Source organism: Heloderma suspectum, chromosome 16 (assembly GCF_057233095.1).
Source record: "Heloderma suspectum isolate Gila_16-S chromosome 16, 16-S_ref, whole genome shotgun sequence".
Classification (NCBI taxonomy): domain Eukaryota; kingdom Metazoa; phylum Chordata; class Lepidosauria; order Squamata; family Helodermatidae; genus Heloderma; species Heloderma suspectum.
In genome coordinates, this window is record NC_139473.1 from 1,731,352 (window position 1) to 1,752,482 (window position 21,131).

At 59.3% G+C, this 21,131-nt stretch overlaps 1 protein-coding gene across 4 annotated transcripts in view; it reads right to left on the reverse strand.

Annotated features, from left to right (window-relative positions):
* BLTP2 (bridge-like lipid transfer protein family member 2) overlaps nt 1–19,210 on the reverse strand; it is a 29,103-nt gene extending 9,893 nt beyond the window's left edge. Inside the window, exons 1-23 of one of the 4 annotated variants that reach the window (XM_084823265.1) lie at nt 19,068–19,210; nt 16,016–16,145; nt 15,761–15,810; nt 14,310–14,469; nt 14,096–14,214; nt 12,948–13,008; nt 12,286–12,466; nt 11,654–11,780; nt 11,283–11,407; nt 10,494–10,561; nt 10,257–10,405; nt 9,361–9,476; nt 8,209–8,372; nt 7,086–7,353; nt 6,677–6,882; nt 3,793–4,885; nt 3,440–3,631; nt 2,935–3,137; nt 2,731–2,849; nt 2,178–2,398; nt 1,687–1,877; nt 624–723; nt 344–546 (exon numbers count right to left, since the gene is read on the reverse strand). In XM_084823265.1, coding sequence (XP_084679391.1) covers nt 344–546; nt 624–723; nt 1,687–1,877; nt 2,178–2,398; nt 2,731–2,849; nt 2,935–3,137; nt 3,440–3,631; nt 3,793–4,885; nt 6,677–6,882; nt 7,086–7,353; nt 8,209–8,372; nt 9,361–9,476; nt 10,257–10,405; nt 10,494–10,561; nt 11,283–11,407; nt 11,654–11,780; nt 12,286–12,466; nt 12,948–13,008; nt 14,096–14,214; nt 14,310–14,469; nt 15,761–15,810; nt 16,016–16,145; nt 19,068–19,138 — 4,317 coding nt within the window. In that variant the 5' untranslated portion in view covers nt 19,139–19,210. Of the gene's footprint in view, nt 1–343; nt 547–623; nt 724–1,686; nt 1,878–2,177; nt 2,399–2,730; nt 2,850–2,934; nt 3,138–3,439; nt 3,632–3,792; nt 4,886–6,676; nt 6,883–7,085; nt 7,354–8,208; nt 8,373–9,360; nt 9,477–10,256; nt 10,406–10,493; nt 10,562–10,669; nt 10,881–11,282; nt 11,408–11,653; nt 11,781–12,285; nt 12,467–12,947; nt 13,009–14,095; nt 14,215–14,309; nt 14,470–15,760; nt 15,811–16,015; nt 16,146–19,067 lie in introns of those variants that run through there. The other 3 variants (XM_084823266.1, XM_084823268.1, XM_084823269.1) reach the window with 3 other exon arrangements.
* Between the last annotated feature and the right edge of the window lie 1,921 nt (nt 19,211–21,131).

A 21,131-nucleotide genomic window follows, 5' to 3' on the forward strand; every position in this document is an offset into this window, starting at 1 on the left:
CAGCAGGGAACAGGACCAGACATCACACACCGCCCAGAAGAGAAGGAGTAAGAGGATGGACAACCCAGTATCAAAACTGGGAGGGCCTGTCAAAGCAGAGATCCTGCTCTGCACGCTAAGCCAGACCCTGGGTCCATCCAGCCCAGTATTGCCGACAGTGACTGGCAGCAGCAGCTCTCCAGGGTTTCAGGCAGGAGTTTTCCCAGCCCCACCTGGAGACGCTGCCGGGGACTGAGCCAGGACCTCCTGCATCATGCTGAGCCACATCCCCTCCCTCCTAGGTGCATTCTACTGCCCCCTTGACCCAACGCCGGCTACGAGGAAGGGCCAGAGGGCGCGCTACCTCCTCAGCCGTGCGGGCGCTGTGGCGCTGGTAGGTGAGGGAGGAGAGGCTCAGCAGGTGGGTCTTCTTCACCAGGGGGTCGAGGCGGTGGTCGGCGTTCTCATCGCAGGGGGAGGCCATGAGGTGGACGGTCACGAGGCTCAGGTCGCTCACCATCTGGGTGACGCTCCATTCCGAGATGAGGCGGCGCATCACAGTGCCGGCTGCGGGCAGAGAGCTGGTCAGAGGGCGGGGGGGGAGCATGTGGCGCACGGGTTCCCTCCCAAGCCTGTCCACTCACCCTGGGGGATGAGGCGCTGGGTGCCACGGGTGAAGATGTGTCCTTGGCTGCACTCCAGCTGGATGCCGCGCTGCTGGGCGAAGGAGGCCCAATAGTGCACCTGGTGAAAGCGCCGGAGGGAGAGAAAGGGCGTTCGCCTGGAGCCCACCGCATCTCAAGGTGAGTGCATCCTAACAACATTTAAAAAACCCTGACGGTATGGTCCCACCCACTGAGTGCAGGTGGGCTGATGAGGGTAGAGAAAGCGGACTGGCGGCACGTTTCCTAGAAACGACTTCTGGCAGGCACAGCTTCATGAGGGAGGGAGTTCCGCAGGTTCACGACAGCCCCTGAGAACGCTCCGCGACAAAGCCCTTCTGTCCGGCTTTGGAGGTTGGTACAGGCAGGATAAAAGTCAAGCAGCTGAGCAGATCGAGGATACCCTCCTGTTCCTCCTTGCTGGCCCTTTCGCTTGGAAACAGTTCCTGCAATGCCTCTGTGACACCCCTCTCTTGCTTCCTTCAAATCCCTCCTCAACACCCACCTCTTTCCATGATGCCTTTAGCGTGGCACGGAGAGAGACCTGCCCAAGCCCTGCTGCATATCCAAGCCTACGCATCACCGAAATAACAGCACATTCTCCCGTTTTCCCCCTTCCCACATGAGTTTGCCCTTCGTTGAATTCTAGAATGCAAGCCCCTCGGGGCAGGGCAGTCCCCTTTTGTAAAGCACTGTTTACATCAGGAGTGTGGAACCTGGGGCCAAATCCGGCCCTGCGAGGTTCCCTAGACAGCCATGGACCCTCCCCTTGGCCCTACCCACTGTCCCATGCTGAAATGCCTCTCTTACGGCAGAATGACTGGAAGGAAGAGCTTGAAGGGGAAGCATGCTGCCATTTTTGGCCCTGCCCCATTTGCCTTGGCCCCGCCCACTGCTGGAAGGCAGCCCCTGGACCTTCTCCGAGATGACATTCAGCCCTCGGGCTGAAAGAGGTCCAACGGCCCTGACTGACACAGGCAGTGCAGGGACGACAGTGACAAGGCAGAGTGCATTCCCCGACGGGGTGGGCAGATAGCGGCCTCACTTGGAGCTTGGGGAAGAGAGCCGTGAAGGACAGCTGCCGGTAATGCTGGCCCAGCTTCTTCTTGAGGGGCTTCATATTCCCAAAGAGCTTCCCGCGGCAAATGGGGCGGGTGACGCTGGTCCAGGTGGCCCAGAAGTTCTGCATCCAGCGCAGGGTGCTGCTGTAGAGAAGGATGCGGGGCTGGGAGGGCTCTGCCAGGATGGGGGGGGCACAGAATGGGGAGGCGTTACAATGGAACCAGACTCAGGGGCCGCGTCAGAAGGGTGGCTCACGAGCGCTACCACGGTGCCCGGGTTGCCGCAGGGCCACAAGATTGGCTGCCACGACGAGGTTGCTGGCCCGCTCTGACACCGCAAGTGTCTGTTAGGTCCAGCAGCCCTCAAGTCCAGCTTGCGCCACAAGAACAGGGCGATTACCCACCCGCAGAGGCTGCCCCCTGGCGGAGGCGGGAAGGCAGGGGCACACCGTGTCCACGGCCCCACGACACTCACCTCCGCTGGGCCGCGTCAAGTCCATGCAGATGGAGAGGTTGAGGTTTTCGGAGCGGAAGGCCCGGTAGGAGTCGTACTGCTGGCCCACTGGCACTTCGGGCAGGAACTCCGGCGAGCGCAGCACCACGCTGTGGTGGTCGTGGGGGTTCCCGTGGCACAGCCACGTCAAATCCAGCGTCATGCACAGCTGGGGCAAGTGGAGGAAGCAGCAGTCATCATATCTGCCGGAGGCAAAAAGCACATGCACGTGGTGAGCTCCCTGAGCCGCTGCCCAAATCCTTCCTATGAAATCCCGGGCGCCTTCAACCAAACCGCATCGCCCCGCTTGCCATGGCTGCTGGGAGCCCAGTCTAAGCGGCCACACTCCCTCCAGGTTCCCTGCCTGTGGAGCACCGAGAAGGAACAGGGCAGCTGGACCTGGGAGAAACCAGCAGCAGCCTGTAGCAGGAGGCCTGCTGGGCGCAGCCTCCACCCCAGGCAGCGAACCCACCGCCCCGCCAGCCTGCAGCGCCTCGGAGCCACCGCGAGCCCCCTGCGCCGAGAGGCGGCTCACTTGGACGCCGTGCGAACGTTGACGTCCAGGTCTCCCTTGAAGACAAACTGCCCGGGCCACCAGCGGAAGGAGAGGCGGCTCCACTCCCAATGCATGTTCTCGGTGGTGTTGTATGGGTCCTGCGGGACAAGGCTGGGATGGAAGAGGGGCCGGGCCACGGGCCGCGCCCTGCCCCGCACCCCCCGGCCGGCCCCGCCGCCTCACCTCAGTGGCCACTTGGTGGAGGCTGGCCTGCTCGATGTCCGCATGCCAGCTGCCATGCAGGAGCAGGCGGCTCTTGTCCCACCAGGGCAGTGGGGCGCTGGGGTCCTCCGAAGGCCTGGCCAGGAGGTCGACAGCCTGCCCAACGAGCGTCCAGGCTGGGTCCCAGCACGGCCCCCACACGATGGTGCACTGGCAAACGTCCGCTGTGCCACGGGGAAGAGCACACAGCTCAAGCACGAGCGGGCTGGGGGTGCGCTGCTCCCCGCGTCCCACTGCCCGCACCCCCACCCAGAAAAGGGCGGACCGCAGCTCAGCGCGGAGCAAATGCTGCGCGTGCGGAAGATCCAAGCCCTGCGTCTCCAGGCGGAAGGCGCTGCCCGAGAGCAGCTGCCAGTCAGAGGAGACAACCGATGGACCAAGCCGTGAACTGGTGCGAGGGCCGCTCCCCACCACTCCCCCCCAGCCGGAGGCGCGCGTCTGCCCCTGGGCCGGCGGCCGGACTTACAGTGGAAGTCGTGGTAGAACTTCAACGGCGGCATGTTCCTCTCCACCAACACGTCCCCCCAGGGCGCCCCGAGCGTCAGCACCTGCCGCCGGCGGGAGCAAGGCTGACCCCGCTGCTCGGCTCCGGCGAGGCGGCCCGACAGCCTCCAGTCCCGGATCTCAAACAAGTACCGGGGGTAATCCCGGATCCGCACTGTGGAGCAAGAGGGAAGAAAGGCTGGAGGCGAGACGGAGGAAAACTCTCCTCTCTACGGCGCTCCTCCTGGCTGCAGCAGGGGGCGCAGAGGGAAGCGGGGCCCGCTCCGTCAGCTGCAGACGGACCAGCTCCTCCTCTCCGCAAAGCTGGGCGCTCACCCAAGAAGCTCTTGACGCTCCCCTTGACCGTGCGGCACCAGTGGGTGATGAGCTCCAGGCCCTCGGGGGGGAAGGGGCTGGTGGCGTCCAGCTCCCGGACCTGCTGGAGGACCTGCTGGGCCCCGTGGAAGGGCTCGCTGGCTAGGGCCACCAGCTCCAGGCTGGCCATGGTCCAGGTAAGGAGGGCCTTGCGCATGGGCGTGTGGGCGTAGAGGCGATGGGAGCGCTGGATGTAGATCTCGATGTTCTTCTTCTCCAGGGAGGCGTAGAGCTCCTCGATCTTGCGGGCAGGGAGCAGCTCGCCGTGCTGCTTGCGCAGGGCGGCCACCTTGGCGTCCAGCAGGTGCAGCCGCTTGGTGCTCTCCTTGCTCTCGTCCTTCATCAGCTCGTAGTTGTCGCGCAGCTTCACCTCGAAGATGTCATCCAGGAAGACCCAGGAGAAGCGCTGGACCTTGAGGAGCAGGTCCGGCGGCAGGGCTGCGGCAGGGCTGGGGCCGCCGCCGTGCAGGCCCTTCAGCCACTTCTGGACGCCCAGTGCCTCGTCCAGGGTGGCCGCAAAGTCGTACTGGTAGGGAAACTCCACCTCCGCGCTGGCGCAGGACAGCGCCCAGACGCGGTTGCGCAGGGTGCCGAGCGAAGGGAGGGGCCCCCGGTGGAGCATCATCTCCTCCAGCTCGGGCACGGCCTGCAGCTCCACCTCCTTGAAGACAAAGATGCTGTTGCCGTCAAAGCCGGCCACCAGCCCGGGGCAGTAGGCGTGGAGGGAGGCGCTGTGCCGGCTGACCATGACCCGCTCGGCCGCCAGGCTCAGGTAGCGTGTCTCCGAGACGAAGGCCGTGGCCTTCAGGGAGCTGAGCTCCAGCACCAGGCTGAGCAGCCTCTTCGGGGGGCTGCCCTCGGGGGGGGCAGCGGCCTCTGCGGGGGGTGGCTGGCCGGGCCCCGCCCCCTGGCCCTCGGGCAGCGGGGCCGGCCTCTGGGGCGACAGCACGCTCTGCAGGGTCTCGTAGCAGTGCCGGGTGGCCAGCAGGTGCTGGAACAGGTGCATGTGGCTGGCCGGGCTCCAGAGGACGCTCAGGCTTTCTCCGCACTGCACCTGTGGGGGGGACACAGAAGGGAGAGGGCGTGGAGCAGGCGGGCTCCCGCTGCATCGCCCCTGCCCACCAAGGCGGAGGAGAAAGGGAAGGGGGCGTTTTCCGGGGCCCGCTGCAAATCCTTCTGCAGGGATGGCAAACAGTGGAAAGAAACCCAAAACTAGATTGTGAATAACAAGGGGAGACCGCAACAAACCGTTGCGACGGATCCTCGCCCCTATAACGGGGGTAAGTCGGGTGGGCCACTTGTGGCCCTACTCACGTTCTTGCAATACAGCCTCCATCATCCCTCACCATTTGCTATGGTGGCAAAGGGTGAGGGAATTGCAGGCCAACACTGGGAGGGCCACGCAGGCTCAGGCAGGTGTCTTAAAGGTCGGGCACCTCTGTAAACCCCCGAGTACACTGATGCGCCCCTCCTGCTTCTCAGCAGCCCTGGCCTTGATTCCACTCCTGCCAGCACTCGCCACCCAAGCCCGCTGTTAGGGGGAGTGACTGATGCAGAGCATTTTCACAAAACCCAAGGTCAAGGGAACTTTCCTATTTTCTGTTGCAAGGGCCCCGCCTTCATCCACCTCCTTGCGTTGGGATCTGTCAATAACGGCTTAAGTTCAGAAAAATTTGGCCATGGAGGGCGGGCCAAGGACAGTATCTTAGCCAAGCCCTAACAACTGGGGCCAAAAAATTAAGTTTGATTGGCTGTTTCCGTGTTTACCGCAATGCCACTGATACCGATTACCCCTATGGGTAATAATACTTTGCAACTCTTTGCAAAGTACAATCCAGTTGTCCCTTTCCATAGTTTGTTTTTATTGTCTTTCGTTGGTCATATTCACCAGTTTAACCCGTGTTACAGTTCATATATAAATGGCTTATAATATATTTTAGTATTTTTAAATGCTGTTTAGTGACCCTGAAAGAAGATTTATATTCAAGCCGTGCTGTGGGCTCAACAAACCCACCTTCTGTGCACCTTCTTTTCCCACCTGTAAGGCCCCACCCACCTGTGCAGACCCCTCCCCACACAGCCAGCCGCAACAAACTGTTGCCAACTCGGCCTGTGGTTTCATCCCATTAGCGCCTGATAATAGCAAACTCAATCCCTTGCGTGCCGATCATTACGTAGCTAAAACGGCATAACCTGCACAACAGAGGGAAGCATTGGCAAGCTCAGGTGAACCCCCAGGTTTGCAGAAGCAGAAAAAGGATAAGGATAAACAACTTTGGGGGGGAAAGGGACCCAATACAGCGGGCACGGAATGTTGTGCGCGGCAGTTGGGGGACCTAAAACAAGAAGGTGGAATGGAACGGAGTATTTCTGAAGATGGCACAGCTGGCTGGAATCAGTGGGAGACAATGTGGTGTAGCGGTTAGAGGGTTGGCCTGGGACTCAGCAGACCCAGGTTCAAGTACCCGCTCTGCCATGGAGCTCACTGCGTGACTTTGTGCCAGTCCCTGACTCTCAGTGTGACCTACCTCACAGGGGTGTTGTGAGGACAAAATGGAGAGGAGGAGGAGCATGCATGCTAGAAGGAAAAGGTGGAATATAAATGTATCAAATAAAAAATAAACAAATAAACCCAGAACAGGAGCATTCTACAACATTTTGCTGCAGATCCCACTATCATATTGGTCTCTGGAGCAGGGAAGGAACGTCTGGCTGCAAGGTCTCAGCATCTGGAATCGCCCCCCCCCCCCAATTCTCCAAGGGCAGCAGAGAGTAGCCCCTTTCCCACCCAAAAGTGGGGGGAGAGACAGAGAGAGAGAATGAAGAGATGGAGCCCTGCCCGTACCTCCAGGGAGCGAATGCTGCTACGGTAGGTGAGGGACAGGGCGGAGAGGTCGGCCACGGGGCTCGGGATGGCTGGAGCTTTACAGCATGGCTGCATCTTCTCCGCGATGGCCTTGACCAGGGCGAGCGCCACCCCCTGGACGCTGGCGGTGCAGTTCTCGGCACTGCCCAGCATGGTCAGGGTGTCCACCCGCACCTCCGTGGCCCCTGAGGCGAGAGAGAGAGGGAGAACCTGGCTCTCCGCTCGAAGGCAGCCTGGCCAAGCAGAGAGGAGCACCCACCCGCAAAGGGTCCTGCAGGGCCAGAGCCAACGCTCCCAGGCAGCCTTCCTGGGCACGGCACTCAGGCAGAAGCCTCGGGCGAGCCTCCGGGGCCAAGGGGGCAGGCTCCCGGCCCACCCGAGGGCTCACCTGCCAGGGCAGACAAGGAGAAGAGGTTCACGTCCTCCACCTTCAGGTCGACCTTCCAGAGGACGCCGAGGACGCCCCCCGGGGGAGGGGGCGGCTCCCCCAGGCAGGCCGGGGCCACCACGCTCCAGGGCCGCCACAGCGAGAGGACCCTGGAGAGGCACTCAGAGCAGGTGTCCGAAGACTCCACCTGCAGGCCGCGGAGATCGCAGTCCAGGAAGAGGGTGTCCGCGTGGGTGCTGGAGGTACCCAGGGGCTGGTTGTAGCTGCCCTGCAGGACAGAGAGGCGTTACGGACGGATCTGCAGCATTTCTCTGCCGCTCCTCAGCCAGAGGGGCTCCCAGAGCGGCTGGCAAATCCTCCGTCAGGCAGGACAGTCCCCACCTTGCGGGCCGACAGTCTAAAAAGACACGACACGCGAGGAAAGGGCGGCAGGAGGGAAGGGGGGGGAAATAATCCTTTTAGCAGGGCTGGAGGAATAGCCCTGGACCCGCCCCCATATGGCCTGCTGGTGGTGACAGTCGAGGAGGGAGGAAGCTGGGAAACGCCGCTGAGTGGGATGGCTCGGAGGGCACCGGAAGACGGGCTCCGGGCGGGGAGCTGAAGGGCCGCGAGGGCAGGCAGCATCTCGCTCCTGGCCAATGACCAACCAGACGGCAGGAGCGCTCGCCCCAACACGGGGTCATCCGAGACAGCCTTCCCCCAGCTGGGTGCCCGCCCAAGGTGCTGCACTACAACTCCCATTGCCCCAACACAGGGTGGTGCATGATGGGGGTTGTAGTCCAACACCTCTGGAGGGCAGAGGCTGATCGGAGGTGTGCTACCACTGAACATGGAGTCGGAAATCCCAGTGGGCAAAACAGGCACTGCTGGGCCACCCAGCTCCCCTGCCCCACCACTTTTCTGCCTCGCCTTTGCCTGCCCTGCTGGGTCGCTGCATCCCTCAACCTCCCCCATCCCGCTTACTGCGCACATGAGCTGAAAAGGCCAACCCATGGCGGGAGCTGGATGTCCTGGGGGCAGGGAGAGGTCGGCCCGGCAGCCCACCTGGCGCTGTCGCCTGGCCCACAGCCCTCTGGAACCTGGCTAAGCCCCCCTCCCCCCTCGAGCCCCACCCCTCATTCACTTGCAGATTGAAGCAGTCCAGGATGAAGGCCTCTCCCCAGACGTGCATGTTGGGTGGGTGGGGGGCCCGCTGGATGTGCGAGTCAGCCCCCACACGCCAGCAGAGGTGGTCGACTGACAGGACAGCCCGCTGGTGCACGCTCTGGGGACGGAGATGCTGGTAGTCTGAGGGCCGGAGACAGAGCGGGAAGGAGAATGATGGCCGAGACGCCTTGGCCAAGCCATTCCTGGAGAACATTCTAGAGACTTCTGCTTCATTTCCCCCCTGCCCCCAGGTCTCCTTTCATTACTTATTTAATTTATATCCCATCTCTTTGCCCAAAAGGGGACGCTCAAGCTGTCTAATGAGAAAATGCAGGTTAAAGCAAAATCTTCATTCAAACTTAACATAAAAACACAATTAAAAAGACACAGAGAAAGAAAGACAGACAGACAGACCACCCAACCAATTAGAATCCAATTTTATCTTGATGTTCGGCTTCTCACAGACACCCCCTAAAAAACTCACCAGGAAACCCAAAACAGTGAGTCAGGGTCTATACGAAAATAGCAAAACTACAATCAAACCAGACACACGATACATCTGAAGACTGAATAAAGCAGTTCAATACCATTCCAAATTAAGATGGACAAATCATCTAAAATATTAAACAGGGCAACAGCGTAGTATCAATACCAAACTAACAAAATGCCACAGCTAGCTAACGCAGGGCACAACCCTATTCATGTTTAGACAGAAAAAGCACGCCTGGCTGGGGCATGTTGTTGTCGTTCAGTCGTGTCCGACTGTTCGTGACCCCATGGACCATAGCACGCCAGGCCTTCCTGTCCTGCGCTCTGTCCCGGAGCGTGCTCAAGTTCATATTCATTGCATCGGTGATGCTATCCAGCCATCTCACCCTCTGCCGTCCCCTTCTCCTTTTGCCTTCAGTCTTTCCCAGCACCAGGGTCTTTTCTAGTGAGTTTTCTCTTCGCATTAGGTGGCCAAAATATTTGAGCTTCAGCTTCAGTATCTGGCTGGGGCATACTGGGAGTTATAGGACTTTTTCCCTGTCCAAACATGCATAGGATTGTGCCCTAATGCAGTAATCCTATATACGAACAGCAAACTCAGTTCTTGTGTAGCCACGTGAAAGGGAGGCCCGGCGCTTACCTAGAGAGACAGAGTTCACGCCCAAGGCAAACGGTGGGGTGTCTCCCAGCTGGACTGAGACACTGATGTTGGACACCGAGGCACTGAGAATGATGGTTGCCAGAATCTGGGGCATCCTATGTGGAGCAGGAAGAGAAGAGGTTGGATCGCACGCTGGCCCAGGATTATTTCTCTTACGGGGGCAGTAATCAAGTATCTTAAATCCTCTATGCCAGTAGCAAACACGTTCTCAGAATGTGGGCCTTTGTGTAACCCAAACGGCATCACCCACACACAGGAAGGAAGGCTCAGCGGGCCCACAGAATCCCCGTGGCTTGCAGAAATACAAATGGGGCGGGGGGGGGGGGGAATCCTCCGGAGGCAAAAAGCTCCAAAAGTGAGGACTGAACATATTTTAAGGCTGCAGAATACCAACTGTATTCTGTTCCATTTGGGAAAAGGTGGGGGACGGACGTTAGGCTGGTGAGTCTGAGAGGGGCCTTCTCCGGGGTGAAGGAGAAGGCCCATTCCCATCAGGGGTTCGTCAAGCGCCTTCTTTGCAGGTCTTCAGGAAAGCTCTGAAGCCCCTCGTCTTCGCTGGCCTTCCCCTACGTCAGGGCCACTGGTTTTTTATTCCTAAGTCTCATATTTAACCATTCTAACTAGCAACCTCAGGTTTTGTGGATGCTGTTGAAGAGCGGTTGATGGATTTCTTATCGTATCCCCTGGTGTGGTTTTATCTTGTATGCCAGCTTGAGAGGGCTCCTCCCTTAGGCAGGGCCTACGAATAATTCCAGATCATTCGATCGAGGGTCAGGAACCCCTGGCTGCCTCCCTCCCGCGGTGTCAACCCCTCTCCCCTGCCCATCCAGGCTGCATGAGTTTGGAGACGGGCCAAGGGCAGCCCTAGAGCTCACCTCCTGGCCCTGCTCCTGGCGGGGGCTGGCAGCCCCGCAGACTCCCGCGCCGCAGCCAGCATGCTCAGCCAGTGCGCAAACTCCTGGTGGCGGTAGTGGACGATGCAGGTGTTGAGCATGACAGTGACCGAGATGTCTATGGCCATGACCTGCAGGGGTGGAAAGAACAGCTGGAGCGCAGCTGGAGGCCAAGAGCATGGCATGGGGGGGGCTGGGGCGAGCTGAAGCCCGGCTCACCTGCAAGCTGGCCTTCAGCACGTTGAGGCACACGATCCGCTGGCGGCTTTGGGAGAGCAGCAGCCCATCTGTGGGGAGCAGAGACGACTAGGTCTCCCTTCTGTCCACTCTCTTCTACGGCCAACAGCCTGGTGCTGGATTCTGAGCAGGTGCCTGCCAGGTGTCGGGCTACAAACCTCCATCAGCCCAGCCAGCATGGCCACGGGGTGCGATGGGAGTTGCAGTCCAGCACATCTGGCGGGCACTGGTTTGCGGAAGGCACAAAGTCCCTTTTGATAGCTCACCCACCGGAGCTCGCATGCTCCCACGAGGCTTTCGGGGCCAGGTGCCCTGCTCTCCATCTCTTGTGAGATGAGACGAGTGGGAGCCTTCTCAGTGGTGGCACCAGCACTGTGGAACACCATTTGGGAAGAGGACGCGGGGCAGGCAGAGCCGTGCAACTGCGCCGGCAGCTGCACAACCACTCCGCCAGCTGCTGGCTTCACCTGACCCACATCCTCTCCAAGCCCTGCCCTCCTGGAGAAAGATCCTGGAAGATTCCGTGGGTCAGACGTTGCCCTCCCCTGGCATGTAGGCTGACAACAGGGGAGGGAGAGAGCGTGTGCAAGGACCCTCTTGGCGGGAGTGACAGACGCCCCACCAGAAGGAGCACAGCAGCACAGTGGAGGATACCGGGCCGCATCCACCTGCAGGCTCATCCCAAAGTAACAGGGAGAGGACAGAGATGGGGCGGTCCTTTGGCCCAGCACCCCACGGCTCCCTGGCCTGCCCCCCCTCCCCCCCACTTGCCTTCCAGCACCAGTTCAATGCTCATCTGGGGCAGGTCGCAGGTGGGCGTGAAGCTGCGGAGAGGGATCTGCTCCTCGTCGCACTGGTAGATCAGCTGCAGCAGCTTCAAGGTCCAGGCGAGATGCCTGCGCCGGGGGACAGAGCGCCTTCCAGCTCAGCACTCCCCACACCGCCTGGGAGCAGCAGCGGCTCCCCAGGGCTTCAGGCAGGACTCCTTCCCAGCCCTGCCTGGAGATGCTACCCAGGATGGAACCCGGGACCTTCTGCGTGCAGAGCAGGGGCTCCACCCCTGAACTATGGCCCTTCTCCCTTTACCAATAAAGCAAGGTTCCAGTTCTCACGGTTTTCAGATTTTACCCCCCCCCACTTACCTCTTTTGGCTGTTCATGGACAATACCAAGCTGGTGTTCTCCAACTCCACCTTCACGCTGCAGGACACATACTTCAGGCTGGCCAGACTCAGCAGTGGCGGCCGGAGCTCCAGAGCCTTTGTGGGGTCTAGGGACAGGGAAAACAGATGTCAAAAGGCTGTTTAACCCAGACGTGGGCCCAGGGTGCCCCAACGAGCAAGAGGAGGAACTTGAAGGTGGGTCAAATGGTTGATTCAACAGAAGTAAACGAGAATATTTATACACACACTCAAAGTTAAAAAAAAAGAGAAACAGGAGTGAATATATTAAACCAATCCTAAGCAACTAATTAAGGGATTCAATAATAATGGAATTAAGAGAATGATCAGGCTCCTTCCTGCCCTTAACAGTCTAATGTAGGGAAGGGCCAACCTCATAACCAGAATGAAGGAATGGGAGTACCAGAGAGCAGATACGCTGGTAGGCTGTGACAAGCATAATTTGCCACTGGCTGACTCGCCTATGCGGAGGGTGAATCTCCCCAGGCGAGCAGGCGAGTTGCAAACTGCGGCTCAGCTAGAGGGAATCCGGAGATATCAAGGAGGAGCCCCTGCCCCAACTCCTCCCCTTCCAGGGAGCCGAAAGGTCTTGACCTGCCGTATCTCCGGTGCCGCCTCCGATGCGCTGCAGGAGCTCGCTGTGGAAGAGACCCTCGTGGAGTTCGGCATGCAGGCTCCACACCCCCACGGCCACGCCCTGCAGCTGCCACTTGCTCGTGCCGAGGTCCAGCGAGACGGTGAGCGCCAGGGAGAGCTCGGCCAGGCACGCGTCCTCCTAGGGGGGGGACATGCGCTGGCCAGTGTGCCTCACGAAAGGTCACTGGGAAGCGCGTGGGAGAAGGGAAGCCGCTGCAGCGTGTCCCCTTCCCTACCCGTTTCCCCCCAACCACCAACTGTTTGGGGATTTCCCAGCTTCCATGCAGTTCCCCCCGCCCCATTCTAAAAGGTCAGGCTGCCTCTCTAAAGTGTGACTTGCTGCCCGCAAAAGCTGTAAGCGAAAACAGGCTGGGATTTTTGGCCCTGCCCTCTTTTGCTTGGGCTCCACCCAGCGCCAGAATGCACCCTGAGGGATTTGGCCCTCAGGCTCGAGGGATTCGGCCCTCAGGCTCGAGGGGTTCGACTCCCCCGCTTTATGTCGTGCCACGCGTGACAGTTTTGTATCCGTTCGCTTTATTCGGTCTGCCTGCGTTCAGTCAGGAAGGCGCTGCCGAGGGCATGCGCGGGAAGGAGCCCCGAGGGCCCCCCCCCCACCTCACCTGCTGGCTGCTCTGGAGCACTTTGCTGTTCACCTGGCTGAAGGTGACCTCGCAGGCCATGCTGGGAGGAAAGGAGAGAATGGGAGGGGCAGTCAGCTGGAGGGGCAGCCAGTGTTTAACGGCAACGCCCCCCCCCATCCTGCTGGAAGAAGTTCAAAAGAAGGAATAATCTCCCCCCATGCCCGACTCCCCCACCAAAGGTCCCACCAGCTCAAAATGCATTGAGATTTTATGCGGATACTACAAAGGCTGAAACCCAACTAAGGCTGCAAACCTGTGCATGTTTAAACAGAAAAAGTCCGGCAACACCCAGCATGCTGGCTGGGGCAGGCTGGGAGTTGTAGGACTTTTTTTCTGTCCAAACATGCATAGGATTGCACCCTAAAAAAATGTTCTATCAAATAATCACACAGGTTTTAGCCATTTCCTTAATTTGACTATCGATTAAAATGTACATAGGGGTTAAAAAGAGGCGGCTGCATCTGGCAACATCTCGAGGACTGCAGGTTACCCACCTTGCAGCCTTGGGCAAGTGGGACGACTTGTCCATCTAGCCTGGGAGTCAAACAGGGCCCTCTGGGGGTCCCAAAAGGCCCCCTTCCCCTGGCCCCACCCTCTTTTCCTGACCATCAACCCTTTGGGGGGTTTCCCAGGTTTTGTGCCGTTTCCCCCCCGTTCTAAAAGCTCGAAATGCCTCTCAGAAGGCTGAGCAACTGGCAGGAGGAGCGTCAAGCTAGGACAGGCTGGCATTTTAGGCCACACCCCCTCTTGCCTCTGGCCCTGCCCACCTCTGGATTGCGGCCCCCGAGAGTTCCTCCAGAGTGGAACCCGGCCCTCGGGGGAGAGAAGTCCTGCACCCCTGCTCTAGCCCAGTATTGTCTGCCCTGACTAGGAGGGTCCCTCCCAGGTTTTCAGCCTGCGCCGGAGATGCTGGGGGTTGAACCTGGTCCCTCCCCAAAGCGACCTGCAAAGCAGAGCCTTCCTCACGCTGGTGCCCTCCAGACATTTTGGACTTCAACCCCCATCAACCCAAGCCAGCATGGCTAACGGTCAGGAATCCTGGGAGGCATAGTCCAAGCCGTCCAGAGGCACCAGGTTGGGAAGGCAGCCGCAGACTCTCTGCCACGGCAGCCCCGAGCCAAACTCACCCTCTGCTGCCGCAGTCCAGCAGCAGGCGGCTCCGGGAGACCTGGACATGCCACAGCGACTCGGAGGCAGCCACGTGCAGCACCATGACATTGACGGAGTCCACGTGGACGGAGCAGAGCTGCCAAGGACACAGCGACGCGGGTGGGGTGAGCCGGGCCGAGCCGGGCCCACCCAGCGGCCCAGGCGCAGCTGCCCACCCCGCGGGCCCCTCACCTGGCTCAGCAGCCGCAGCAGCGAGGGCCCCAGGGAGAGCGCCTGGGCCTGCTCGGCGTCGCTGTCCGCTGGCACCTCGGGGGGCAGTGGCAGTGGCTCGGGCGCCCTCTGGAGGTCGACGCGGACGCGGACTTCTCCCAAGCACAGCGCCAGGTAGCGCCTGCATGGGAAACAGTGCAAAAGGAGGCGCGGGTGTCGGCAAGTATGGCGTCCCCCGCCTATGCAGCCTCCGCTGAGGACAGAAGGCAGGGAGCCCCGCGGAGCCATGGCCGCTCCCTCCCCGTGTCTTGATGCGGAGCTGCGAGCAGATGCGGCCACTCCCACACGGCAAAGGCCTCCGGTGTCTCTTGGGGCCTGATCGGCAGCGCCCCAGCCAGGGAGCCACGGGGCAGGCAGGCTCTGGCGGTGCCATGCGCTGGCGAGGGGGGCGCTCTGCCCGGGTGGGAGCAGCCCTCCGCCGGAGGCAGCAGAGCCTCTGGGCAGACCCGCGCCGCCCTCGCCCCCGGACACACGTGCCGCCCCGCCTGAGAGGAGCCCGCCGGCTGGCACCCCTGGGCCCCTGCCGTGGGCCCCCTGCAGCTCCCTGAGGGAGGGGTCCGCCCGCTGCATTCCCCCGAGGGAGGCTGCCCCACAGCGGTGGGGCAGCCATCTCTCTCAGCCTCCTCCCCACTGGCTTCAAAAAGTGCAGGCTGCGAAGCAAGGTGCTGGCTAGAAATGTCTCTCTGCCCCCAGCGACGGAAGATGCCACGGCTGGCCGGCCTCAACTGCACAGCCCGTTCAAAGGAATTAACCTCCACCGTGGTGTTCTAAAAGCCAACTGAGCCTGGCGCACACGCCCCGGGGGCCCCGCAGGACACAAGCCAGGGCTCGGGCATCTCGGTTTCACAGTCTCGGTGCTGCGCCACTTCCAGACAGACACCTCTCCTCAGTCACCACTGCAATGGATTTACACAGCGCCGGGCCCCGCGCATGCCTTGCAGGCGACAAGAGGATGAGCTGCCCCAAGGAGCCTCCCACCTGAAATCCGGAGATGCCGGGGAGCAACCCTGGGGCCTTTGGCACGCAGAGCAGCCCACTGAGCTGCAGCCCCTTCCCACAGCGGCTCATGAGCAGCTCTGAGGGGTGCTGATAGGGGCCACAGTGCCCTGCATGAGCACAGCCCATGCCCACCCCCACATTCAGCCCATAACCCAGTGCTGCATGCACAGGTTCTGCGGCACCACGGGGCTCAACGCCAGACAAGTGGGGGGGGGGACGTCCCTTCAAGGTAGGACACTTGGAAACCATCAGCTGAAACACAAGCCTGGCACCCTCCACATATTTTGGACTGCAATTCCCAGTGTCCCTGACTACTGGCCATGCTGGCCGGGGCTGATGGGAGTTGAAGCCCAAACCACCTGGAGGACACCAGGCTGGGGAACGGCACTGTACGCCAAGGTCACCATACTTACGGCACATCGTGGTTCAGCAACTTGCTGGAGATCCAGATGCTGTCGATTTCCTGAAACGGCACAGAAAGAGACACCCAGGGCAACTCTTGGTCCCTCCTGCCCGCTAAGGGCACTCTGCCAGCCACGCCAGGCCCTCACCCCAGAGACCCACTCCCTTCCAAATGTACGGTTGGTTCCCCATTCTGCTCGCCTCCAGGCGACTGGACTCACTCCAGGTAACCAGGCCAAGGCTGTGCAAATGTTCCCAGTACGTACCACAGTCTGCTGCTCCTCCTGGAACTTCAAGCTGAGGTTCTGGATCCAGAAAAAGCCCAGTGTGCGGATCTTCAGCTCTGCCTGGAGCCGACGGCGGCACCAATTGGTAACCAGTACGTACAGGAGCCACCTGTGGGAGGGGGAAAAACAAGGGAGAATTTAAGACAGAAGCCGCAGCAGCCCTTCCTTGCATTCCTGGGGAAGGAGAACAGGCCGCCATCTGGGACTATTGCTACAACTCCAAGCATGGGATCTCCAAGATGGAGTCCAGGAAAGGCTTTGCAAGTTCAAGAGACCCTGGACTCCACTTGTAACGCATATCTTGTTCCATGGAAGCCTCCCCCAGTACTTAAAATGTTCTGAGGAGCCTCTGTTCCACGCTCCGTCTTAGAGGAAGGCTGGATTGACCTCTGGCAGGAGCATGACCTTCTTGGTGGAAGCCCCAACGCCATGGAACTCTGATACACAGACAGTGTGTGCTGCCGCCTCCCTGCTAGCTTTCCACAGTACAGGTGAAAAAGGTATTCAGTTGGCCTTTTGAAAATGCAAGTTCACAGCTGGATCCCAGGTTTTATGGGTGCTTGGGTGTATTTCTCTCTGACTTTCCTGAATACATGCTAAGTTTATTTACATCTGTGCATTTTCTTAGAATATGGGACTTTGCACAGGATAGGTCTCTGCCCCGAAGGGCTTACACTACCCTTCCCCAATATGGTGCCCTCCAGATGTGTAGGAGTGAAAGTCCCATCATTCCCAGCCAGAATGGCCATTGGCCCTCTCCAAATTGCTCCTCCTGGAACTTTGGGCTGAGTTTGGCCATGGTGGTTGGGGATGATGGGGCTAGCAATCCAACACATCCAGAGTGTCACCAGGCACTGTGTCACCAGGCATTATTTCAAATTAACTTAACTTAAATCACATTAAACTATTCTCAATTAAAATATACACACTCGGTAACATCAAATCTGGATGGTTAATTTTTTCCACCCTGTACACCTAGCTTATCGCTGGCACTACACGACAGTCAAAAATACCAAATGGCAAACATATGTGTTGGGCAGGCACCATCACCGGCTGTCGAAGAAAGGATTTGATCTGCTGGAATTCAGCATGCGGTTTGGTTGTTTGCTTTAAGGCATTACACTTCACACGCCCAATTTTTTAAAAAACCTGATTTAACTTGGCGAAATAAAATCAGTTTTAAGTCTTTGGGCAAAGTCACCAGGATCCTGAGCAGAGCCTTCCCAGTGGTGGCCCCCCATTCCTGGAATAAACTCCTCAAAGAGGTCCTCCTGGCCCCTACATTGGTATCTTTTCGGCGCCAGGCAAAGACCTTTCTTTTCTCCCAGGTGTTTTAGAGACCTTTGTTGTTGTTCAGTCGTTCAGTCGTGTCTGACTCTTCGTGACCCCATGGACCATAGCACGCCAGGCCTTCCTGACCTAGTTCTAGGTTATTATGGCCATTTTATCCATTCCTGTGCTGTTGTTTTGCTTTATATCGTACTTTAGTATTTTAAATATTTGCATTGCATTTTATATTTCTCAACTGTGTTTTAAAGTGGCATTTTAGTTTTTTTTAAACTGGTTATCTGCCCAGAGAACATTGGTTATTGGGCAGATTAGAAACACACTAAAGAAATAATCAGTAAATAAATCTGTTGAGCCTGACGACAAGGCTACATTTTTACAGCCTGACCCAAAGAAGTGGGGCCAGCCAGGTGACCCCCGCTCTTGTCGCTGCCTCCCTCGGAGGGAGCCTTCCTCCAGCCTTGTGCCCGCCAGGTGCTTTGGACTTCAACTCAGCCCCAGCCAGCCTGGCCAGTGGTCAGGAACGCTGGGTGCTGTAGTCCAAAGGACTTGGAAGGAACCAGGTTGGGGGAGGCTGTTTGAAGGCACAGCCGCCTTCTCTCGCTCCCTCTGCAAACTCTGGCCTGGCTGCACACAAGCAAGCTGTGGTTATTCGGCGGCGAAGGGAAGACACACCGCACATGCTCAGAGGCACCCTCAACAGCGGTGCCAAGGCCAGATTTTTCAGTCTGCCTTCTCACCGCCATGGTCAACAAGTTGTTGCTCTTCCTCCTCCTCGCACTTGGCAGGCAGAAAGCGGGGCGCGAGGGGCCGCGACCTCCGCTGCTCCGCCTTCTCTCGGCCTCCGTTGCCTGGCCGAGCGAGAGACGGCAGGTGAGCAAGCAGGCTGCAGCGGGGAAGAGGAGGAGCGGCGCCAGGGCGCTCTGGCCCGCGGGCCCCTGCTGCGGTTGGGCCCTCAGCAGGCGCCTGGCCAGGCCAACCCTTGGTGCGGCCCGGCTCACCTGCGCCACGAGCCCCCCGCGCCGGGGCTGAGTTCCAGGGGCATTCGAGCCGGTTCCGAGGCATAACTGCCTCGCGGCACTGGGCCCCCGGGACGGGGCGGAATTCAAGCGGGGCGACCCCCACACGGCGGGGTACACCTGAGGCATGTGCGCCGCGCCGGGGTGAGGAGGCCCTGGGCACCCAGAGGCGCGGGGGGCCGGGGAGCCGAGCCTCGCGGCCGCGGGGGGACCCACGCGGGAAGGCCTGGGGCCTGGGCAGCGCCAGGGGGCAGGAAGGGGCGCTGGGGGCAGGAGCACCTAGGCGGGGGCGCTGGGCAGGGGGGGCGCAGCGCCCGAGCCGAGCAGCGGGAGAAGGGGCGGGGCGGGGCGGCGTCCTCTGCCCGGTGCCCACAGGGGCCGGGCTGCAGCTTCCTGGGGGCGGCGGCGGCCCGGCCCGGCCCCTCCGAGGCGCCAGGCAGGAAAGGGCAGGCGAGGGCGCGCGCACAGCTTCGGGCGAGGCAGGCGGGACGGGGCGCGGGCCCGCTCGGCCAGGCAGGCGGCGAGGGCGCGTGGGACGCCGCCGCTGGCGGCGGCGGGGGCGTCAGGGCGCCCCAGGAGGCCGCAGCCGCGCTCAGAGGCCTGCGCGGGAGGCGGCGGGCGGCGGCCGCTGCCGGCAAAGGGGGGCGGGCGCGCGGGGGCGGCAGCCCGCCGGGCGCGGCAGCCGGGGGCCAAGCCTGGGGGCGCCCGGCGCAGTCCCGGCTCACCTTCCCAGGCACGCGCCGCCCAGCAAGGCCAGCAGCGCCAGCAGGAGGGCGCCCAGCGCCGCGGGCGCCATGGGGCGGGCGGGGCCTCTCCAACCGCCCGTCGCCGGCAGAGCCCCGAGCACCGGCCGAGGGGAGCGCGCGCGGCTGGGCAGGGGGCGGGGCACGAGCGCGCGCCCGCGCCAGGCGGCCATTGGCCGGCGGCGGAGGGGGCGGGGCCGAGCCTCCGGGGAGCCGCGCCCCCCGCCCCGCCAAGGCCCGCCGGCCTCCCGGGCCGCGCAGGCCCCCTCGGCAGGAGCGCCGTCCGCGCGGCCACGAGCGCGCGATGGGCCCTCCTTCTCGCCGAGGTCACCTGGCGCCCTCCAGGGGGGTCGGTGGCGGTGGGTGATGCGTGGTTGCCCCTCTGGAAGGCACCAGCTTTATTCATTGGTTTGTCTAGTTGATTTATATCCCACTTTAATATTATTAATACATTTAATATATCATTTTAGAATAAATTAACACTAAACTGAAGGTCAGCGGAAGAAATAACATCATTAGGAAATTAACCAGCCCTACTTGGGGTGCTGAACCCAGGGTTCCTGAGACTGCAGCATTAGCCCTCTGCTGCTCGGCCGGCGAATATGCCTGCCCAGCTTGGTATAAATCAGCACATGCTGGGCTGTTGATGTCACAAGTTGATGTCACTTTGAATCACAGAGTCATAGAACAGTAGGGTAGGAAGGGTCCTACAAGGCCATCGAGTCCAACCCCCTGCTCAATGCAGGAATCCAAGGCAGAGCATCCCTGACAGGTGGCTGTCCAGCCTCATCTTGAAGGCCTCCAGTGTGGGAGAGCCCACCGCCTCCCCAGGTCATTGGTTCCATTGTCGTATTGCTCTTACAGTCAGGAAGTTTTTCCTGATGTTCAGCCGGAATCTGGCTTCCTGTATGAAACAAGTAGAATCATTACCGGATGTCTGAAACCTACTTCTCTAGATACGATCTACCATATAGCTGGCATTGCCCCGCCTGCTGTTTCTAGAATCATAGAATAGTAGGGCTGGAAGGGGCCTACAAGCAGCAGCAGGCAAAGAGAGGCTTAAATCCTCAATATCCAAACAACACCCTCTTTACGGCCTACAACCAGCTCCTCAGAGATTAAATTCCAGGAAAAGCTTCCTCAGATCAACGGAAGACTTTGATGAATTCAAAAGTAGAATGGACTTAGGGAAAGCTACAAAGAATCAACACTGGAGGGAACCAGCAGAGGAACTGGCACCCGGTTCCAATGAAAGCTGGGAAGTTTGGAAATCGTTGAATAGACTGTGCACGGGTGCAACAAGATCTAGAGATGCTTTGAATAAATCGGGCTATCTGGTGATCTCTGCCCTATGCGACTGCAGAGACTTGCAGACAACAACACATATGTATACTTGTCCTTTGTGCCCAGACCAATGTACACATGGGGACCTTATGACAGCGCAACAGAATGCAATTAATGTTGCTAGCTTTGGGGCAAGATTTGTCTAATTTCTATATATTTTATCTTCTACATTTTATATTTTAAGTGTTATATGTTATAGTATGTTTTTTAATTGTGATGCTTCTGACATGAATAAATAAATAAATAATAAAATATTATTAATTTGTTAATAAATTAGTAATAATTTATTATATTTTGAAGCAGGAGTAACCCTCCAGATATATGGAATGCAATTCCCATCAGCCCCCAGCATGTCCACTGGTCAGAGATTATGGAGGCTGTAGTCCAAAACATCAGGCGCTGGGTTGCCTACCTTTGTTTTAGCAAGATAGAAACAAAACAAAAAACTTTTATTGGCCGCCTTTCTCTAAATATAAAATAGGCCCAAGATAGGCTACAAATTTGCCAATAAAATGAAAGGTTTTTTTAAGACACTCAGTTTCTATGCTTCCCATTTATTTGCATCTGATGAAGTGAACAGTGTCTACAAAAGCTTATGTCAGGAAAAATTGGTTAGTCTTCAAGGTGCTACAAGACTCTTGCAACAGATCAACACAAATGCCTCTTACATTTACTGGGTGTTGCTCCTTACAGGGCAGTGGA